This window comes from Podarcis filfolensis, assembly GCF_964270895.1.
Source record: "Podarcis filfolensis genome assembly, chromosome: 1".
NCBI lineage: Eukaryota > Metazoa > Chordata > Lepidosauria > Squamata > Lacertidae > Podarcis > Podarcis filfolensis.
In genome coordinates this window covers 112,305,256-112,325,134 of record NC_139604.1, presented here as the reverse complement: position 1 = coordinate 112,325,134, position 19,879 = coordinate 112,305,256, and the positions used below count along the sequence as shown (strand labels likewise).

At 42.8% G+C, this 19,879-nt stretch overlaps 2 protein-coding genes across 2 annotated transcripts in view; one reads left to right on the top strand and one right to left on the bottom strand.

The window, feature by feature from the left end:
* Positions 1-13,099, bottom strand: part of ZC3H14 (zinc finger CCCH-type containing 14) — a 36,715-nt gene extending 23,616 nt beyond the window's left edge. Inside the window, exons 1-6 of the mRNA XM_083613834.1 lie at positions 12,878-13,099; positions 9,601-9,643; positions 7,948-8,062; positions 6,081-6,121; positions 5,554-5,749; positions 3,697-4,117 (exon numbers count right to left, since the gene is read on the bottom strand). Coding sequence (XP_083469960.1) covers positions 3,697-4,117; positions 5,554-5,749; positions 6,081-6,121; positions 7,948-8,062; positions 9,601-9,643; positions 12,878-12,913 — 852 coding nt within the window. The 5' untranslated portion in view covers positions 12,914-13,099. The remainder of the gene's footprint in view (positions 1-3,696; positions 4,118-5,553; positions 5,750-6,080; positions 6,122-7,947; positions 8,063-9,600; positions 9,644-12,877) is intronic.
* The window catches only part of EML5 (EMAP like 5), a 155,402-nt gene that overhangs the window by 115,587 nt on the left and 19,936 nt on the right, over positions 1-19,879 (top strand). The gene's annotated exons all lie outside the window — the stretch shown is intronic.

Genomic DNA, 19,879 nt, shown 5'->3' with positions numbered 1-19,879 from the left:
TTCCATCTAAAGGAGCCGATTGGGATCAATGTCATATCCATTCTCAAGGCGTTATGGTCGGAGCATGTTTTGGGGCAGATTTCCACCTTCCTCACCTTAGGTGCCAGACTTCTAGTTATCCATATTTGGTCGATTCGTGTCCAAGTCAGTTGAGCTTCAGAAAAGAATGTTCCTTCTCTTCCCAGGGGGTTTCTAACTCTCCAGATGTCAACCCAGTCCATATTGTCAGTCATTTCAAAAAAGGTCTTAGGTAGTCTTCCCTCTTTAGTAATGTTCTGGTTCTGTGACTTATCCATATTTGTTGATACGACCCCGTTCATGTCCCCCATCATGATGACGTTGTTGTAATCCAGATAATCCAGCATGGTCTCGTGCAACTTCTTATAAAAATCCGATTTTCCTTCATTTGGAGCATAAATTCCTAATATCAAAATTTTTTCTCCTTGATACTGTACTTCTATTGCGAGGATTCTTCCACTTTCATCTTTAAAGAGAAATTTTGGTGAAAGGCTCTCTTTTGCATAGATCACTACACCTCTCTTTTTAACTGTATCCGATGATATAAATTCTTGACCAAGCCTTTTATTTATTAACACCTTTCTATGGAGCCTAATCACATGTGTTTCTTGTAAGCATATAATGTCCAATCGTTCCTTTTTTAAAATATGAAAAATTTTAGACCTTTTTTCGGGACTGTTACAGCCATTTATGTTCCAGCTCAAAAGCTGCAGAGACATCCTGGATAGGTCTGGTTATTCTTTCTGGGGTGGTACCTTGTTCTCCGGTCCTTGAGGATCCGAGGGGGCGGGCTCCTCTGGAAGTTCTGGCGCTGGCAATCCAAGTCCTTTGTGGAGGTCTTCTCCGTGTGCTCCCAAAAACTTGTCTCTATCTTCCACTGTTTTGATTTTGATCTTTCTCCCTCTGTAGGTAAAGGATAATCCTTGTGGAAACTCCCACCTGAAGATAATTGCGTTGCTTCTCAACAGTCTTGCCAATTCCGTGTAGTTAGATCTAAGGTCCAGCAACTGCTTAGGAATGTCCTTGTAGATTTCAATTCTCTTGCCCAAAATGTCTAGTGACTTTTCGTAGTGCAGGCCCAAAATCTTGTCCCTTTCCTCCTTTGATCTCAGTGTTATCAAACAATCTCTGGGCTTCTCTGTCCTTCTGACTCTGCCAAGCCTGAAAGCAGATACAATTTTAAAGTCTTTTTCCTCTAACTTCCAAAACTTGGCAAATTCCTTAGTTAGAAATTCAATAAAATTATCTTCTTCCACCTCTGGTATTGACCGTATCCTCAAGTTGGTCTCCCTGTTTCGCAGTTCTGTCATCAAAAAGTAAATCTGATGTTCTCCAACTTGTTTACTGAGTGGTCTTACTTCTTTCTCAAGTTCTTCCAATCTTTGACTAGTATCTTCAGCCAGTTTACGATTTTCACCTACAGCCTCCTTTAATTCTCCAATAGACTGGGCATTCTGTGCAACTTGTCCAGTCAGCTTATTCAAGCTTTCTGTGTTCTGTTCAATTTTAGCTGTATGCAAATCAGCCTTCTTGTCCAAAGCCTCCAGTTTCTCCAAAATTTTCTCCAAGACAGAGCTACTTGTCCCTGAAGCCATATCTCCCAGGTGCAGCTCCTCTGTCTCACCCTCCCCTGCCTGTATTAGGGAGGCCGCCTCTATGTCTGGAGGCAAAGTGGAAGGCAAGGCCGGCACAGAAGATCTACGCTGTGAGGCTGCAGATAAAGTTAGAGTTGTTTGTTTAGTCCTTCCTCTTCTCCTTGCGCCACTCATTCCAAAGTTATCTGTAATCCAAGGTCAATCCAAGTTGTTCCCATGAGAAAGCAGAGTCCCAGATACAATAGTCAAACAGAGGCCGGGAAAGGGAAAGTAAAACAAAGTCACTGCTGTAAGTCCAAAATCCTCTAGAGGGAGCTTAATACGTCTTCAGGGAAAAGATCAAATCCAAGTTAAACTTATAAATTTAAATCCATGTCCATCGCCTCCACAATGTATTATTTTTAGCAGAGTAAAACTTAAAGCAAAACAGTGTTTCTTACAGTGCCTTGACTGCAACAGTTTCAAAGTATCCAGTTCCAACTCAGAATGTTTCAAAACCTGAATTCAATGTATCCAAAGTTGCAAACTGGTGCTCATCTACAGTAGGCTGGTTTCTTCATGCAGCCCTCTCTATCCAAGCAAGCACCCACTGCAGGAGGGTGCATAGAAGGGTTGATGAAGCATTTGACCTCAGAAGGGGGTGTGGCCTGGGGAGGATCTCAGGGCTAGAGGCCTGGAGGGACCCAAATGGCCCCTGGGCCTGAGGTTCCCCACCCGATTTGAACCAGAGGCTTCCGACATGAGGATCCCAAACTGAAGCCAATTACTTAAAACAAACAATGATACTTATATGCCCTTCTAAAAGATCTGGGGTGGAGGAAGCAGCCGCCGAGTGCATAGAACAAGTGGTCACAAGGATACTGTCCCATTAGAGTATGGGGCAAATAGGTACTGAAAGCCACATATCCATTCATCCCATTTCCTTTCTTACAGTGTGCTTTGCTCTACAAAAGACCCGAGAGCTAATGCTGGGATTGACCACAGGCTGATTCAGCGACAAACTCTAGAATATGCAGGGATCTGGAAACCAAAAGTCACACAACTTGAACAGGCAAGGTTCTAAGAACAGCAGCCAGATAAACAAGATAATTGGTTTTACCCTCAAGTTCAGCTTAGTTTGATGATTTTCAAACCTCATTCCAAGGAACACTCATTTTTCCTCGCAAATGTTCAGGGTTGCTCAGTAACAAGGTCAGCAAAGGCAGTCAAGCTTCTCTGAATGACAGCTGGCCCATCAAGAGTGCTGGGTGTGAACTCAGGCGCACTCTTAGCTCATACAGTGCTGCAATCTGTGCCTATCTATTTATTACCCCTCTCTCTTTTCAAGGCACTTAGGTGTCATACAAGGTTCCTTCCACTTTATCTTCACCACAACCCTGTGAGGTAGGGTTAGGCTTAGATATGGAGACTAGGCCATGCTCACGGATGAGTGGGAATTTGAACCTAGGTCTTGGCGTTCTAATCACTATACTACACTGACTCTCTGGGTAAGTGAAGACCTTAGGCCATTGGTCTTGAACTGGAGGGTTGGGAATAACCATCAGGTTGTGGCCTGATCTAAGGTGGGTCTCAACAGCACCATACAAATATTGAGTAAAAACTAAGAAATGGGTCTGCAAATGCATTACATTGGGTTAAAGGCGAGTCCTGGGTCTGGAAACATTGAAGACTATTGCCCAGGAGCATTCTCCAGAATATTCTACAACACGAAGGAGTTCCAGTCAGACACATCAGTGTGACAAGAGCTCCCCAAAGACAGGAAACTTGAAATCCTCTTATTTAGTATTAGCCAATGAACAAACCTAAGAAAAATGGACACATAACACTCATGCAAGGCCCAGGTGAGGGCTACAACTGCTACTCACCCTATTTAAGGCTAACACCATACACACACACACACATTTTTCACCCCCTAGTCACTAAAGCAACTAGAATCTGGATGCCACAAGGTTTAGATGCCATGCGTGAGATATTTTTGACCACTCTTGCTATGTTTAGAACAGGGGACTCCAAGTGTCCATGGTGACCTCCGTTTGTTGAGTACATGTTAAATTACCGGCATAGCTTGGGCTTACATACTTACCTCACTGCTAATTTTATCAGCATTCCCTTTGGCAGTGGGCCTGTAACTCTCAGCCAAGCTGCCAAACACGTCTGGATCGCAGAGCTGGATGGCTTCCAGTGACCTGCCGCCCTGCATGTCGAGCTGCTTGCCAGTCTGTATGCTACTCTGTTGTGGCATTCTCTGAAAGTGCATGTTGCCTTCTGCACCTCGGCTTGCTGGTGGGCGGTAAATTTCAGCAGATGGGCGGGAGGAACCGTAAGTCACCGTTACGAGAGGCTTCTTCCGGGGCAGCCGATTCTCCTGCACAAAATTGAGGTCTTCATCAATGAGGTCATCCGGCTCAGGCTTAATGTCGATCACAGCTTCCAAGGGGGACAGCTCCCTGAGAGGTTTCACAGTTGACATCAGGAGAGATGGGGAGGGGTCTTGGCGAGGCTGCCTGCATGAAAAGAGAAAATATTACCTCTACCTCATGTCAAGAAAATGCTTGCTTGAAGCCTCCAAATTGAGAAGAGAGCATAAGAACATGTTTTTCAAACTTTCACAGCTCTGTTCCAGGTAGTCCTCACCTATGAGGAGGCGTGAATTGCTATAAGGCGCTTCAGGGTCAAACTGAATGAAAAATCTGTTTTTGCTTCTGCCGCTTTGGGGCAATTCTAACCCCACTGGAATGACTGAGAAGACCAGAAAAAAACCCTATGTACATAGGCTACTAGAGGTCACAGTGACAGCACAAATTGTTTTCAGTTGTGAAACCTACATGTTTAGTTTAGGACCTAATCAGTCCATTTCATGTCGGAAAATAACATATAGGGTGAAAAAACAGTTGTTGTTTTTCTGTTTTCATATTAGACACTTCTTCTAACAACCCCACAAACTGTAGAGCACCATACAGGTTTATACACACCCCTTTCAAACTTGAATTGTTGAAACTCTTCCCCTCAGTTAGAAACTTTGCTATGATGAAGAAAAATTGTTTTCTTTTTAATTATTTTGCATAAAACTTTCTAATCTGACTTGTTCACCGAGACTGCAATTGCATCTGGAGATAGTTGCAAGCAACCAGCAACCTCACCCAAGCAGCTGGTCAGACCTAATGGCAACTCTTAAATCAAGGAACTTTAGCTGACCACTATTCCCTGCTCTCTTCCAATGGTGTGGGGTGGGATTTTTTTGCATTTCCAAAGTTAATTAATAACAATGAACTGATACCACAACAAAGTCAGGCAAGCTTGGTAATTTCAAAGCTTTCAGCTCAGCTTACTAAATTCAAGTAAAATAAGCATGATGATTTAGATAATTCTCTAGACCAAATGAAAATTTCCCAGTGCAACTTATCCTCATTCGAAATGTTCAGATTCAAATTTTCCCATTCAAAACAATTATTTCTGTCTGCTCCAAGAAAACCCACATCACAGATTTTATGCTGCTGCTTGTGTTGTTCCAGGTTCCCCTTGAGACTTATGGGGCACAACGTCCCTAACCTCTTTCAAAAGAATCAAAAAGCCCTCCATTTTGATGATCAGCTTCAACACCAAACTATCAATTTGAGAGGCAAGCACAACCTATGGAATGCATTTACGAAGGCTCCCACAAGGCTTTATTTCATATGAGAATGTTGTTGTTGCTAATTAAGGTGCATGCACACACACACCACTTAATCATCAGTGTTTCTAAGCAGTGTTACAATTGTGCTGTTCAAAAGATAATGTCCAATAAGGCAGTATTACTGCTCTATAGTATTTATTTTAGCATTTCAAAATTGTAAATAGCAATTGGGTGGCTTGGCAGAAAAGCAATACATAAATGCAATGAACAAATGAGTGAATAAATAACCGCTATGTGTTACTGGTTTTTAAGACGCAAGAACCTTACCGGGAGGCAGCAATTTTCTGTTCCTGGGAGCTGGTTGAAACTCGAGAGTCACTCCTTTCTGGTCGAGAACTTGAGACTGTAAGGGGCTGTAGGACTTCCTCTCCACTTCTCTCCTCATTTCCACTTGAAATGCTTTTGACAGAAGGCAAACTGCTCTCAAAGATGTTCGATTCAGAAGATTTTAAGTTGGTAGGTTCTGGAGATACAGGTATTCCTTATCTTATTTCAAAGTTCAATGAAGTATTTACACACAACTGTAAAATATGTTTTGCTGCAGATTTCGATAGAAATGCACTTCCTTCAGTTCACATTGAGTAATCTATGCTTTCAAAATAATATTTTCCCTGTTTGCATGAGAACGTTTCTTAAAATTCTAATTTCTGTACAGTCATAATAATTAAACTCTTAAATAACAACACACAACAATAATTATTTTTAATGTCTAAAATGTAAATGAAAGCACATTATCCCTTCCTGAAGATGCTTAATTTCCAAACAATAAGCCAGGTTGTTTTTCCTTTACTTACCTGTAGTTACAGACCGAAGCTTATCTAGCACACCATGAAGCCTGAAAAATAAGGAAAACGTTTTAATGGCTAACATCTGTTTCAAATGCAGTTTACTTTGTTATGTTGACCAGTGTCATCAAATTTAGAATAAAGAGCAAATGACTTTCTTAATGCAAGTTATCAGCATGGAGGCAAGTGCAATGCAGTGTAGCACACTGGATTGGCATACTAGAAACCAAATTCAAGATCCTGCTCTGCCATCAAACTTTCTAGATCAGTGTTTCTTGAGCTTGGGTGTCCAGCTGTTGTTGGACTACAACTCCCATCAACCCTAGCTGGCAGGACCAGTGGTAAGGGATGGTGGGAGTTGTAGTTCAACAACAGCTGGAGACCCAAGCTTGAGAAATACAGTTCTAGGTTGATGAGAACAAATCATCAGCTCTCAAACTTGTTAAGTAATGCAGTTATTAAGTTAATTATCCATGAGTCAGCAGAGATTACTCATTCCCCACAAAGCACCTGCAGGCATCTTGTGACTCTCTTATCTGTGTTACTGGGCAGATTTGTGGCAAGTAACTTTGTGTATATTAAAAAGGGCTTAGCTTAAAACATACTGTGTGAGTTGTTGGAAGTTGGCTGTTGCAGCACTGTGGAGTTGTGCAAACACTTTGTAAAGATTACAGGTAGGTAGCCGTGTTGGTCTGTCGTAATTGAAACAAAACAAAACAAAGCAAAGCAAAACAAAAAGCAAAACAAAACAAAACAAAACAAAACAAAACAAATAAAAAATTCCTACCAGTAGCCCCTTAGAGACCAACTAAGTTAGTTATTGGTATGAGCTTTCGTCTGCATACCAATAACTAACTTAGTTGGTCTCTAAGGTGCTACTGGAAGTAATTTTTTTATTTTGTTTATTTTGTTTTGTTTTGACTTTGTAAAGAGCTTGTCTGAGTGAAAGGCCAAATTTCAGGACTCGCAGAACTCTAAGCTGTTGCAGGACTCTGCAAATTGACTTAGAACTTCATTCAGCAAGGAGTGTGAATCAAATACCCTCTCTGGGCTCAGAGAGAGAGAAGACATATGTAACATCTGTAAATAGTATGGGTGAGTGTTGATGTTGGCTTAGTAAAGACAACTCTACTACATGGCTGTTTCCTGTGGTGAGCTTAACTGCTTGACTGAGCTTCTGCATCACATATTCACAACCCCAGCAAAAGTAACATACAACCCAAAGGAATAAACAGGATCAATAAAAAGTTTTATTATTGTTTCTGACCCCCGTTTTTATCAATACCATCAGCTAAAGGCATATCCACATAGTTGCCTCTTGTGTTTTGAATTCAGCATTTCAGTGCAAAATTGGAAGACTACCAAACAGCACATGTATCACACGTAACAACAGCAGATGCACTGACCCATTTCAAAGGAGGATCCAGGAAATGGGTGGGTGGGGAAACTCGGAAAACTGAGTTGTTCTCCCAGCAACATCAAGCTGGATGTTATACTTCATTTGACAACTAAGCTAAAAGCCAACCGTAAAATGACTCAGTACATAGAACTAGGTCATCAGTTTTAAGATGCATCAGTTTTACCATTCAAATTCAGGAAAAGGAGATGGTCAAACCATAGTATTCTTCCTTCTGTGAAATGGAACCAGTTCTTATGCTACGACACATTTGCTCAGCACCTGAAAAATAAGCGGAACCCCCTAGTTCTGGCCATTTCCACGAGCTCATCTGCCTTGGATGGCTTTATTTTGCAACGTTGCACAGGTGAAGGTTATTCATGTGCCCTGGCCTAAGCACTCATCTAGTCGTGGAGAAGGTTTCAGGATCAGACTACAAAAGAATTATAGTTCAAAGAATTAGAGGGATGAGAAACATACCATACAGTGAATCTCACAGTGTTGTTTCCTAGAAAGAGGGAAAGGTCCTCCGTCATCTGCTCCTGGCTCTTCTTGTTGGCCACCATGACCATGATATAATCAGGCAGCTCTTCATCTGATTTAAAGAAAGGGAAATATAACTGGATGTTGAATGTTTTAAGGGCAGCTGTAGAGTTTGACTACGAAACAGTCATAAAAAAGGGAGAGGGCAACTTTCAGATTATCCCAGGCATAGAACAAGAAAAGAAACAGAATCATTACAGGAAATGGCATGGACCAGAGACAGTATGAAGCCATGTATTTTGGCCATTAGTTAGACTCCCAGGGGTACAGATTAAAGGTGCGCTATTAGAACATAGATGTTGCTGGTTGCAAACAGTAGCCCTGATGGCAAAAGGCCCTGCAGCACAATTCTATGCATGCTTTAGTTGGGATTAAGCACCATTGAATTCTGTGGGACTTAATTCCAAGTGGAAGTGCATAGGAATACTTAATGTGAAATTCTGGGGTCTTCTTCCCTTCCCTCCTGGTCTTTCTTTTTCCCAATTTAACTTGTTTCGGAATACTGCCTATGTTTTATTGTGGGTTTTTCTTTACTAAGTTTGTGGTATGGAATTTCCTTTTTATTTACTTATTTTATTTTCAATGCCCACCAGTAAGGGGAACCATATATGAAGAAAAATGTGGCACATCTGCTTTGGATATTTGCTCATTATTATTTCTATAGCACCTACAACCAGGCGCTTTACAATTAAAAACGAAACACACAAGAGTTACACAGAAATGCACACCAAGGTTATTAGGGTTGCATAAAAGCCTTTCCCCCTGTATCCTGATGGCTACGTGTGAGACAGGTTAGGCCAGGGGTCAGCAAACTTTTTCAGCAGGGGGCCGGTCCACTGTCCCTCAGACCTTGTGGGGGGCCGGACTATATTTTTTTTAGGGGGGGGGGAGACGAATTCCTATGCCTCACCAATAACCCAGAGATGCATTTTAAATAAAAGCACACATTCTGCTCATGTAAAAACACCAGGCAGGCCCCACAAATAACCCAAAGATGCATTTTAAATAAAAGGACACATTCTACTCATGTAAAAACATGCTGATTCCCAGACCGTCTGCGGGTCAGATTTGAAAGGTGATTGGGTCGGATCCGGCCCCCAGGCCTTAGTTTGCCTACCCATGGGTTAGGCTGAGAGATGGTAGCAGGCCCATACCAAAGCTGACGAACCTGTGGCCTTCCAGATGCTGCTGAAGTACAACTCCCATAATCCCTTACTATAGGCAATGCTGGCTGGGGCAGATGGGAGTAGGATTTCATCTGGAAAGCCACGGGTTCCCCATCCTGGCTCAATGCCTTCACAACTGTGGAACAGACAGAAATTCAATAGGTGTTGTTTTCCTCAGCATGGAGATATAGTGATGGGAAATGTGGCACCTGCTTACATTATAAATCATTATGGGATACTTGGTAGTAGTAACAAATGGTGAACAGTCTTTGTACATACATGTAAGAAAATAGCCCCAAACTAGATCTGCAATCCTATTCCCATTTACTTGGCAGGAAACCCCACTGAATACAATGGGACTTGCTTTTGAGTAAAAATGCATTGTTGTGCCCTATTTTTACAACGAAAGGCACAAGAAACTTACCCACATATGCTCCCAGCTCCTGTAGCTTTCCTTTTATAGCACTCTATATGAAGAACAGAAGAGCAGCCATTTAGGATTGCACAGTTTCAAACAAAAGGCATTCAGATGTTGCTCTAGAAGTCTCAAACTCAAAACCAAGGTTTAAATGAGTTTGTTCTTGAGGGACTGCCTGATGTAAATGGCAGCAAAACATTATTAATTTGGACAGTGCCATCAGCGGGCATGGTACCTTCCAGCAGACAGCGCCCTGTCCTGAGGATCTTATAATCTAAAATTCAACATCAAGAGGAAAATGGAGTTGAAAAAGAGTTGAAAAATGGAGACAGGTGTAAAAAGGAAAACAATATGCAGCTGTTACATGGGCTCAGATTGCATTTCAGTAGGTCAAGGGAGTGACAGACTCCAGTATAATATTCCTTCCTGTGCTACAGGTGGGCTAAGGTAAACATATTGTTATCATATAAACACAAGCTACTAATAAAAGTTAATCATTATACAGAGGCTTTCCATACAAATTTATAAAAAAGGACTGTATTTAGCTATAGCTTTCATGGAGAGTTAAGGCTTTAAGACTGCAATCCTGCACACTCACATTTTACTTGCAAGCAACTTTTAAATGCAAAGATTCCTGCCCTCCTCGACAACTGGGCTCACGGCAAACATTTTGTAATATAAAGGATGATTTGGAGATTCAGTGTGTTTGTTTTGTGAGTATCCTTACAGCTAGGTGGCATAGAGAAAGGAACGCTTGCTTTATACCTAGGTGGATAAAAATTACATATTGCTTCTAAAAATAAACATATTAATTATTATTGACTATAAAGTCATAGAGGAAATCTGAACAAAACATGTTAAAGCTTATACTTAATAACAACTTAAAACTGGTTTGCAACTAACTGTATTAAAGGTTGCTTTTCTATGCTAAAGGAAAAACCTTGCAGGGGAGGGGGGAAGTATATGACTTCTGAAGACAGGCATGACCCAAAGTTGTGTACTGTGCTTACTACTGAATCCAGGGTCTAACAAGGTCCCACATGTGCTATACTCTGGGAGACATCCTCCTCCATTTCACTAGGATTATCCACTGATCTCTCCAACAACCTGATCTCTGCTGTGCTTTCTGTTCTCAAATCACAAATATTTGAAATTCTACTTATTAAACACATGACATTTACTGCACTTCCATTCCATGAAGAAACACTATTTTGCCAAGTAACTATTGATCACTGATTGTAGAAGTTCTGAATATTTATTTATTTATTCTACCTTGAATTCTGTGGTGAAAGGCAGTATATATAGAAATCAGTATTTTGTCTGTAAACAGACATAATTCTGAAGTGCATGGGCTACATGTTCAAATATTTTAGATCATACTCCTAGGTTACATAAAGGCTCTTTGCATTTGAAAATCAGTATTGTTACAGCAATCAGTTAAGTGTGCATGACTGTTCAGGAAATAGAAGATGTCCAGCACCATTTGTTTATTTAAAAGATGTTTATCCCTTCTTCTAGGTATTTACCCTAAAAACATTGAGAAACTTTACTTAAATAAAATAAATTAGTCATGGTGGCTCAGAATACATGATTTAAAAGCAATTCACCCAGTTCACCCATGCACAGCAAAATATTTTTACAAGGAAATCATACAAGCCCAACACACAAGCCAAAGCAAATCACTGAAAATTTACCAAATAATGACACATTCTGTTGGGATTTACACATATTCAAATCACTTTCCAGGCTAAGAAGTTTGAAAGAACTAGCTTTCTGTGAAATATTTATTCCTCTTAATATATTTGCAGATTTGGTACACTTCAGTTGAAGCAGTGCAGGTCTCCAAAATTTGTTCTGCAAAAGGACATGAGGAATTCTGCATTATTGAACCACTTTATGTGGATTTCTGAGGTATTGTGCCATCTCTATTCCTTTCTGCCTAATCAAACCATAAGGATGTTTGTTCTGTGCTACGGTTTCTATGGTGACTGAGCTACAAGTCCAGGTCCTGGGAGGATTGCTCTACCTTTAGGAATTGCGTAATGAATAAAATTACGCCGGGTGATTTTGGAAAATTCAGTTGTTTCTTCTCCTATCATGGCAGTATTGTGATGGGAAACGCTGCATGAGACCCCAAAAGGCAACACTTTATTTTTGAGCAACTAGAAGTCGCTCCATCCTGCAATTTCTACAGAGATGCATCTGAACTGAATAAACAAGCCTCCAAAATCAAGGGGGGCAATGTCTGGTTTAAAAATATTTATTTTATTTTACTCATTATCAATGGTATCCAATATGGCCTGCCCACTGACAGAAGGACAGAGGAAAAAACAATTTACAATCATTCCCACTCACCACTCCGTCCAAATCTGCTCAAAGGTCTTTCAACCTTCAGAAACACGTAGGGGAAATCGGGGCTGCTTGGTTAAGCGGGTAAATAACAAAAAATGCCCATCTCCCATTCTGATATTAGATTTCTTCTAGCGTAGACTGTATTCAAATACCTCCTAATATCCATACCCATCTTTCATCCATGGAGCTCAGGTGACATTTACATGGTTCTCCCCTGCCCTTTGCATCCTCAAAACATGTAAGGCATGTTAAGTATGATAGGGATGGAGAGATAGCGACTTTGCCCAAAGTTACCCAGTGGGCTTTCAGTACTTAGGGGAGAACTTGAACCCGTGCTTTGTTGTTGTTTTGCCGGCTACGTAGGAAAACGGGGAGGGGGGCCCCGAGGATTTGAGAAAACAAAGCAATAAAGTTTTGGCCTTTTGCAGCGGGGGATGGATAAGAGGATGAGCGTTTCCATAATATTAAATGAGCTTTTTTTATTGAAGGGGGGGGATGCAATATCCAGGCAGGCAGGCAGGCAGGCAGGCAGGCAGGCAGGCACAAGTCTTCCCACATCTCTCTGCCCTACAAGTGCGTGGGGTACCTGTCAGGATATCTAAATAGGCAGAGCAACCCCGCAAGCTCGTTGGGGGGGCCGGGGGGCTCGAATATGTCCTGTGGGCCACACAAGCTCTGGGGGCTGGAGACGACTCCGGGTCGAAGGGCGTCGCGGGGGAAGCTTCACCCTCGCCGCCTCCAGTTTGTGAGGAGGAAGGGCCTTGCCCCCCCCCGAGCCCGCCCATGGGACTGCCTGACGGGGCGACGGGTCTGAGCCCATCCCGAAATTGGGGGGACGAGACCCTCTTTTCCTTTTCACCCCGCCCGGCTTCTCCCCCCTCCTCCTCTTCCTCCGGGCTGCCCTTCTCCCCCGCGCGGCTCCGCCTCTCACCCGGATCTTGCGGCTGATCTCGGTGCCGATCTCCATGGCCTCCGACCGGGCGCCCGTCCCGCTCCTGCCGCGCGCGGGGGGAGGTGGTGGTGGTGGTGAGGGAAACCAAACAAGTGAACTAGGCCCAGGCCTGGACCAGAGTCGGAGCCCGTGCGAGCGAGCGAGCTGGGCCGCGAGGGAGGAGTGGCCGCTCGGCAAGGCAGCGCCCCCTGCTGGCTGGAGGAGGCGAAGGCTCAATCCCCAAGCAGAGGGAGGAGAGAGCGGGCGCTTTCGGGGCGGGGCTGCTTCTGCTGGCAAAACCGCACAGAAGGACGTCAGCAGAGACTTGCTGGGTCAGGCCGGTGGCCCCATCAAGGTCCAGCATGCTGTTTTCACAGTGGCTGGAGAAGCAGGGCCCTTGTGCAAGAACAGCTCCCGTCCTGTGCTTTGGGATTCATTGCTTCCTCCAGCTGGGGAAGGCAGAGCATAGGAGACAGCATGGAGCAGATCTAAGACGGCACCACTGCCAGGGGGATGCGGGTGGCACTGTGGTCTAAACCACTGAGCCTCTTTGGGCTTGCTGATCGGAAGCGAGATGAACTCTGCAACCCCATAGTCGTCTTTGGCTTGATTATTGTAACTCGCTCTACGCGGGGCTGCCCTTGAAGCTGACCCAGAAACGTCAGCGGGTGCAGAATGCCGTGGCAAGGCCTTGCCGTGGGATCACATTCATCCAGTGCTTTACCAACTGCACTGGCTCCTGGTGGAGTACAGGGTCAGGTTTAAGGTGCTGGTTTTGACCTTTAAAGCTCTATGCGGCCTAGGACCCACGTACCTATGGGACCGCTTCTGCTGGTATGCCCCGCGGAGGACCTTAAGGTCCACAAATGACAACACCTTGGAGGTCCCAAGTCGCAAGGTGATTAGGTTGGTCTCAACTAGGGTCAGGGCCTTTTCAGTACTAGCCCCGACTTGGTGGAATGCTGTGTCACAAGAGACTAGGGCCCTGCGGGACTTGACATCTTTCCGCAGGGCCTGCAAGACAGAGCTGTTCCGCCTGGCCTTTGGTTTGGACTCAGTCTGACCCTTATGTCTTCCCTCCCCTTACGGTTTTGATTTATGGGCTACTTTTAAAATGAGGCTGCTTTTTAAATTGCATTTTAACCTGTATTTTAAATTGGGAGGATTTTTTGGGGGGCCCCCCAATATGTTTCTATTGTAATTTTACTGGTGTTAGCCGCCCTGAGCCCAGCTCTGGCCGGGGAGGGCGGGGTATAAATAAAATGTATTATTTATTATTATTATTATTAACCATCCAGGGGTCCTATACCTTCCCTCCAGCAAGCCCCATCCAGGAGCCCCAAGGCACCACTGCCCTGTCTCGTGGGGTAGGAGATCTGGAAATAATGCCAATATATTTCACAACTGGCGCCCAATGTGCCCCTTTGGCTTTGGATAGTACAGTGGACCCTCCGGATATAAACTTAATTTGTTCTGGGGTCCGTGCGCAACCCGAAAAGTCCTTAACAAGAGGCACCTCTTCTGCGCACGCGTGCGGCACAATAGAGCGCTTCTGCGCATGTGTGCGTGGCGAAACCCGGAAGTATACACTGAATGCAACCTGAAAGTTACGTTACCTGAAGGTATGGTGGCTCATTTACCAGAAGTAGTGTGTTTACTTATGGAAATGTATACAGTGGTACCTTGGGTTAAGAACTTAATTCGTTCTGGAGGTCTGTTTTTAACCTGAAACTGTTCTTAACCTGAGGTACCACCTTAGCTAATGGGACCCCCCGCTGCCACTGCACGATTTCTGTTCTGATTTTTATCTGTAAGCCACCCTGAGTTTGGGAAAATGATGGGGTATAAATAAATATATAATAACAGCAATAAGAATGAGTGAGGTGTATGAAAAATTGTCGATGGTGTGGATAGGGAGATGCTTTGCTTCATCTTTCCTACTGCTGCTTCCAGTGAAGCTGAGTGCTGGAAGATTCAGAGCAGACAGTGCATAGTTGGAACAAGGGGATTTCCTCCCGCAAGCGGCAGTGATGGTCACCAGTTTGGCTAGCATTAAAAGGGAGTTAGACAAACCAAGGCTGTCCACAGCTACTAACCACAATGGCTATGTTCTGCCTTCAGTGTTGGGGTATTTTCATTATTCATGAACCCTTTTAAAATTAATACTCTTTGCAATGGTGGTAACAATGCAGGTTGTAAAGAGGTTTCTGAAAATTGTCCCAGTAGGCCAGAGGTTCTCATGGCCACATACAATTAATGCGCAACATTTCTTAATGTGCAGAGAGCAGCATTTGCTTCTCCTTTCCCCCTGCATTTTTTCTCCTTCCATCCCCTGTAGCGAAAAGTCTGTAGTTGAGAGGGCAGCTGGATTTCTTTACACTGTTATCAGTTCCTGCAACAGAAATATTTTTGCTTCAGGTCACAGATGTTTAAAAATATGCCCTTTAGTCCATCTGTACTGTCTGTAAACCTAATTATAATATTTCTGGGAGTTATAAAAATAAGACCATTACACTTGGAGAGATTTTAATTGGAAAGGCTTAATATAAATGACCATATAATGAAAAAGAACTGATCAGCTGCTATTTCTTGTTTCCCCCATATGTATTTCTGCAATGACCCTTTAGCCAAAGAAGCAGCTGTCCCATTGCCGACATTCTCCCCGTTAGGCGTTCCAACTTTCTAAGGTAATGACTACAAGCACACACAATAGTCTTTCAGATGAGTAAAATGGACACAGCATCTTCATGGCTCCTAAGTCACGTTTTCAGGCCTCAAATTATTCATTTGTGAGTCCCTTTCACCATTCATTTCCAATTACTCCATTCCGTTGCAAAATTTTATGCTCCCCATGCCTTACTGTTGCTCATTTTCTTTCATCTCCCACTTCAATGGGGCTTTCCTGAATCCTTCTCATTGACGCCCCCTGTATCCTCTGAGAAGCCTCACCTGAGAGTCAGGGAATCTTCCCAGTTTCTGCCAATTCCTTGCCACACCCCAGGCTTTTCCTGGGATCCTTGGACTCTCAGGATATGCTTTAGTGAGAGCAGAAGACTGCTGTGTGAAAGGATAGGTAGAAAAGCCCCATTACATGTGTATCCTTCCATTCACACAACTCTAGAACCATCCCACTGAGTTTGCACAACAGCCCTGCAAGGATGCTCACCATCCTATGACCTTCACATTTCACAAAAGAGGCTGAGTGCCAAAGTTGATGTTGCATGTGAGTGCATGTAACACTGCTCCAGTTAGTAGTTAGGACCGGAGAAGATTTTGTGGAGGAGGCATAGCATAACCCTTTCCTCACTTGCCACTTTAGTTTGGCCCCCAAGTGACCTTTCCCCTGGGCGTGAGCTCAGAGGATAGGCTATGAACCACAGACCCCATGGCTCCTACCATTCCAGCTCAACTCCAACAATGCTGAACTAACTCAGCTCTGCTAGGAAGGAGAAACCTGAGGGTTTTCCCTGGACTCGAATGGGGAATAAACACAGAGACGTGAAATCTGATCTTTTGAGACTGTGATCTCTGTTCCAACTAGATCTGAGCTCTGTTTCACAACAGAGCCAGTATAAAATCCCAGACATAGCCTGCTGTCCACTCCCCCATGCTGTTGCACAGTAGGTGCCAGCTGAGGAATATGTAGATTCCACACCAGCAGGACATTCAGAGGAAGGGAAAGGAAGAAAAGGTTCAGGTTGTCTCTAAAAGAAATTGGAAGCTTGACAATAAGCTGAGTACTGCAGCCTCCCTCTCTGCTACTCTAGCTACATGTGCTACACATTACTGCTCCCCAAAGCAGGTTAATCCACCTACTCTGGTTGCAGATTGAAGACACAAGGGACCTATCTAACCTTGTTACCAGTAAATGTCTCAAAGGTGGTGATGCTGACATTTACTAGTAAGTCTTGAGATGTGAATAAGCTCAGGGGAATGTCAGAACACTTAATAGTAAATGTCAAGACTTAACAAAAATGTCCAGATATTATCCTCATCTTCAACATTTACAGATGAAAATGGTAAGAGGGTCATTTTATAGGAAAATGGCATTTGCCAGGCCATGAGTGTTGTTTTAGTCACCCAACCTCTCTGAGCTTTATGGCAATCCTGATAGCTCTAATCCCAGACATCTGATAGGAAGCCCACAACAGTGCAAATGTCAAGAACGTTGCAAGGATGTGCAAATGTTCATCACATAACTATTTCTGACATTTCCTGTTGGTTCCCCTGCTTACATTCTCCTATAAATGTCAACATTCACCAAGTTTCTGACTTAACATCTATATGAGGCATGTGTTCACAGTGACATTAAACTAGCAGGCTGCATTGTCACTATAAGGAACTGGAACTGAGGAGGATGGGGAGAAGGGGCATTGATAGGGGAGAATTCTTGGTGTGTGTTTTTAAAAAGGGTGAGCAACCTGGCCCTGAATTCTGCAGCAGCTGAAGTTTCCAAACTTTCTTCAGAGGCAGCCCCCTGTATAACGTGTTGCCATAATCTAACCTAGAGGTTACCAGAGTATAGACAACAGTTGTTAGGCTGTCCCTGTCCAGATAGGGTTGTAGCCTATCTTTAAACCTGATAAACTTTGTAATTTATTTTTACTCTCATCATCCATATTTCTTACCAGGAGTTGGGTTTTATCTTTATTAATTTTAAGACCTGCTATTTCTCCGATTTTTTAATCTCTTCGAGTGCTTTCGAAATTGCCTTTATTAGTTCTTCTACAGATATCACCACATCGTCTGCAAAATATTTTAATTTATATTGCCTCTGTCCCACCCTTATTCCTTTAATTTCTTGATTACATCTGATTCTTTGCACCAAAACTTATAAAACTATTACAAACAATAAAGGTGACAGTGGGCAACCTTGCCTAGTTCCTCTGGTTATTTCACAATTTTCTGTCAATATGTTAATTACTATAAATTTTGCTGATTTTTCAGTGTATATTGCCTTAACTCCTTTCATAAAAATGTCTCCACAACCCATATATTCCAAAACCTTAAACATAAAGTTCCTCAAATTCCATTTCTGAATACACACATTGATTTTAATGGAGCTTTGGCTGCAGTTCAGAAGGAAAGTCCTATAAAGAACTAGGACATTTCTGTGTAAACATAGTGGACTGTTTGCTTGATACCATAAAAACTAAGTGTACTAATGATAATGTTGTAGTGAAATCTGTGGAACCTATTCACAAAAAAGAAACTGTATGTAAAGATAAGCGGATTGGGGCCTGACCAGTTCCTGGACTGCAAACCCCTACAGCTCCACATAAACAATGAGAACCGGTGTAATCACTAAGGGTGTGTGAGCTGCGAGCCATGCCACAGGAAATGTCTAGTTAAGATCTCACTTCAGCTATGAAGTCAGTATGGTGCTCAGCCTTCCTCTGCTCTCTGGAAATAATAACGTTGACCTACATTTCCAGGTAATTCAAAAGATTCTTTGCAATTATGTAAAATGGTTTGAAGAGTTTGTGTAAAGGTGATATGTAAATACCAAGAGTTGTGACTAAACCACTGTGAGTCTCATCAAGTAAGGTAATAACGTGCCCATTATCAGTTAACACCAAGACAGCCAAGGCCTTTTTTCAGCTGGAACTCAGTTCTGGCACATCTCAGGTAGGTAATAATAATAATGATGATGATGATGATGATGATGATGATGATTTTTATTTATACCCCGCCCTCCCTGGCCAAAACTGGGTTCAGAGCGGCTAACATCAAATGTATAACACATTAACATAAAATCAGGCAATCAGTTAAAATACATCCTAAAATCAGATCAGGATCAGAATAAAAACCAATCAGATGGCAACCTGCAGATTAGGGTTGGGGAGCTTAAATGCTCACCAGGTCCAACTGTTTGTGTTGAACTTACATGAGCCTGTGAGAAAAATTGGGAGGCCACTTTCATGCAAGTTCTTATGAAAGGGGAGGGGGAGTCAGACTGAAAGAGCGCAGCCATTGTAGGACTGTGCCCTGAATCCCCACGTTGGGTACCATTGCCATTACAAGATAACAAGGGAGGTTCTCTTTTTTCCTAGAAAAATAGCACTGAGGACAGCAGAATGAGCATGCAAACAGGTCACTTGGTCCCAAACTTCCACAAGATGGAGAGATGTACCGTATTTTTCGCTCTATAAGACGCACCAGACCACTAGACGCACCTAGTTTTTGGAGGAGGAAAGCATGAAAAAAAAATATTCTGAATCTCAGAAGCCAGAACAGCAAGAGGGATCGCTGCACAGTGAAAGCAGCAACCCCTCTTGCTGTTCTGGCATCTGTGATAGCTCTGCAGCCTGCATTCGCTCCATAAGACGTACACACATTTCCCCTTACTTTTTAGGAGGGAAAAAGTGAGTCTTATAGAGCAAAAAATACGGTATTTTTATTTAAATGAAAGGAATTATTTCTAGATATCCATCTATACATATAAATTAGTACATGCAAGTTTTATGCAGATTGATGGCCTCTTCTGTCTTCTTTTTTTGAGGATGTGTATCATGGAGATATATGTACCAAATAAGCAAACAAATACATTTAGTATAAGGATATGAGGAGAAACTGTAACCATGTTCTAAGATTGTTTTGATAGAAACAGAAATACTGTAATTCCTGGAAGAGGGTTAAATCTCTCTAGGATGCTTGGAGGTAATTTAAAACCAAAAAGATAGACGCTCAACTAGAATATATACAGGAAAATAGGAAAAGTACTTTCAGATCCAAGTGCCAGCAGGGTTAACAATTGGAGCCAAAGACACCATAAATGGCAAGAAGGATTCTTTTCTTGCCCAAATGAGGAGAATAAAAAGGCACATTTTTTTATTTCAGAAGCAGAAAAACAGCCAGGGAGGCGGTTGGACTGCCTGTTGACAAAGGAATGAAAGGATTGCTAAAGGAGGATCCAGAGACTGCAAAGAAGCTGAACCAGTTATTTGCATTGGTATTCACTGTGGAAAATGCTGTACGCCTGAATTGATGATACTGTAGTTG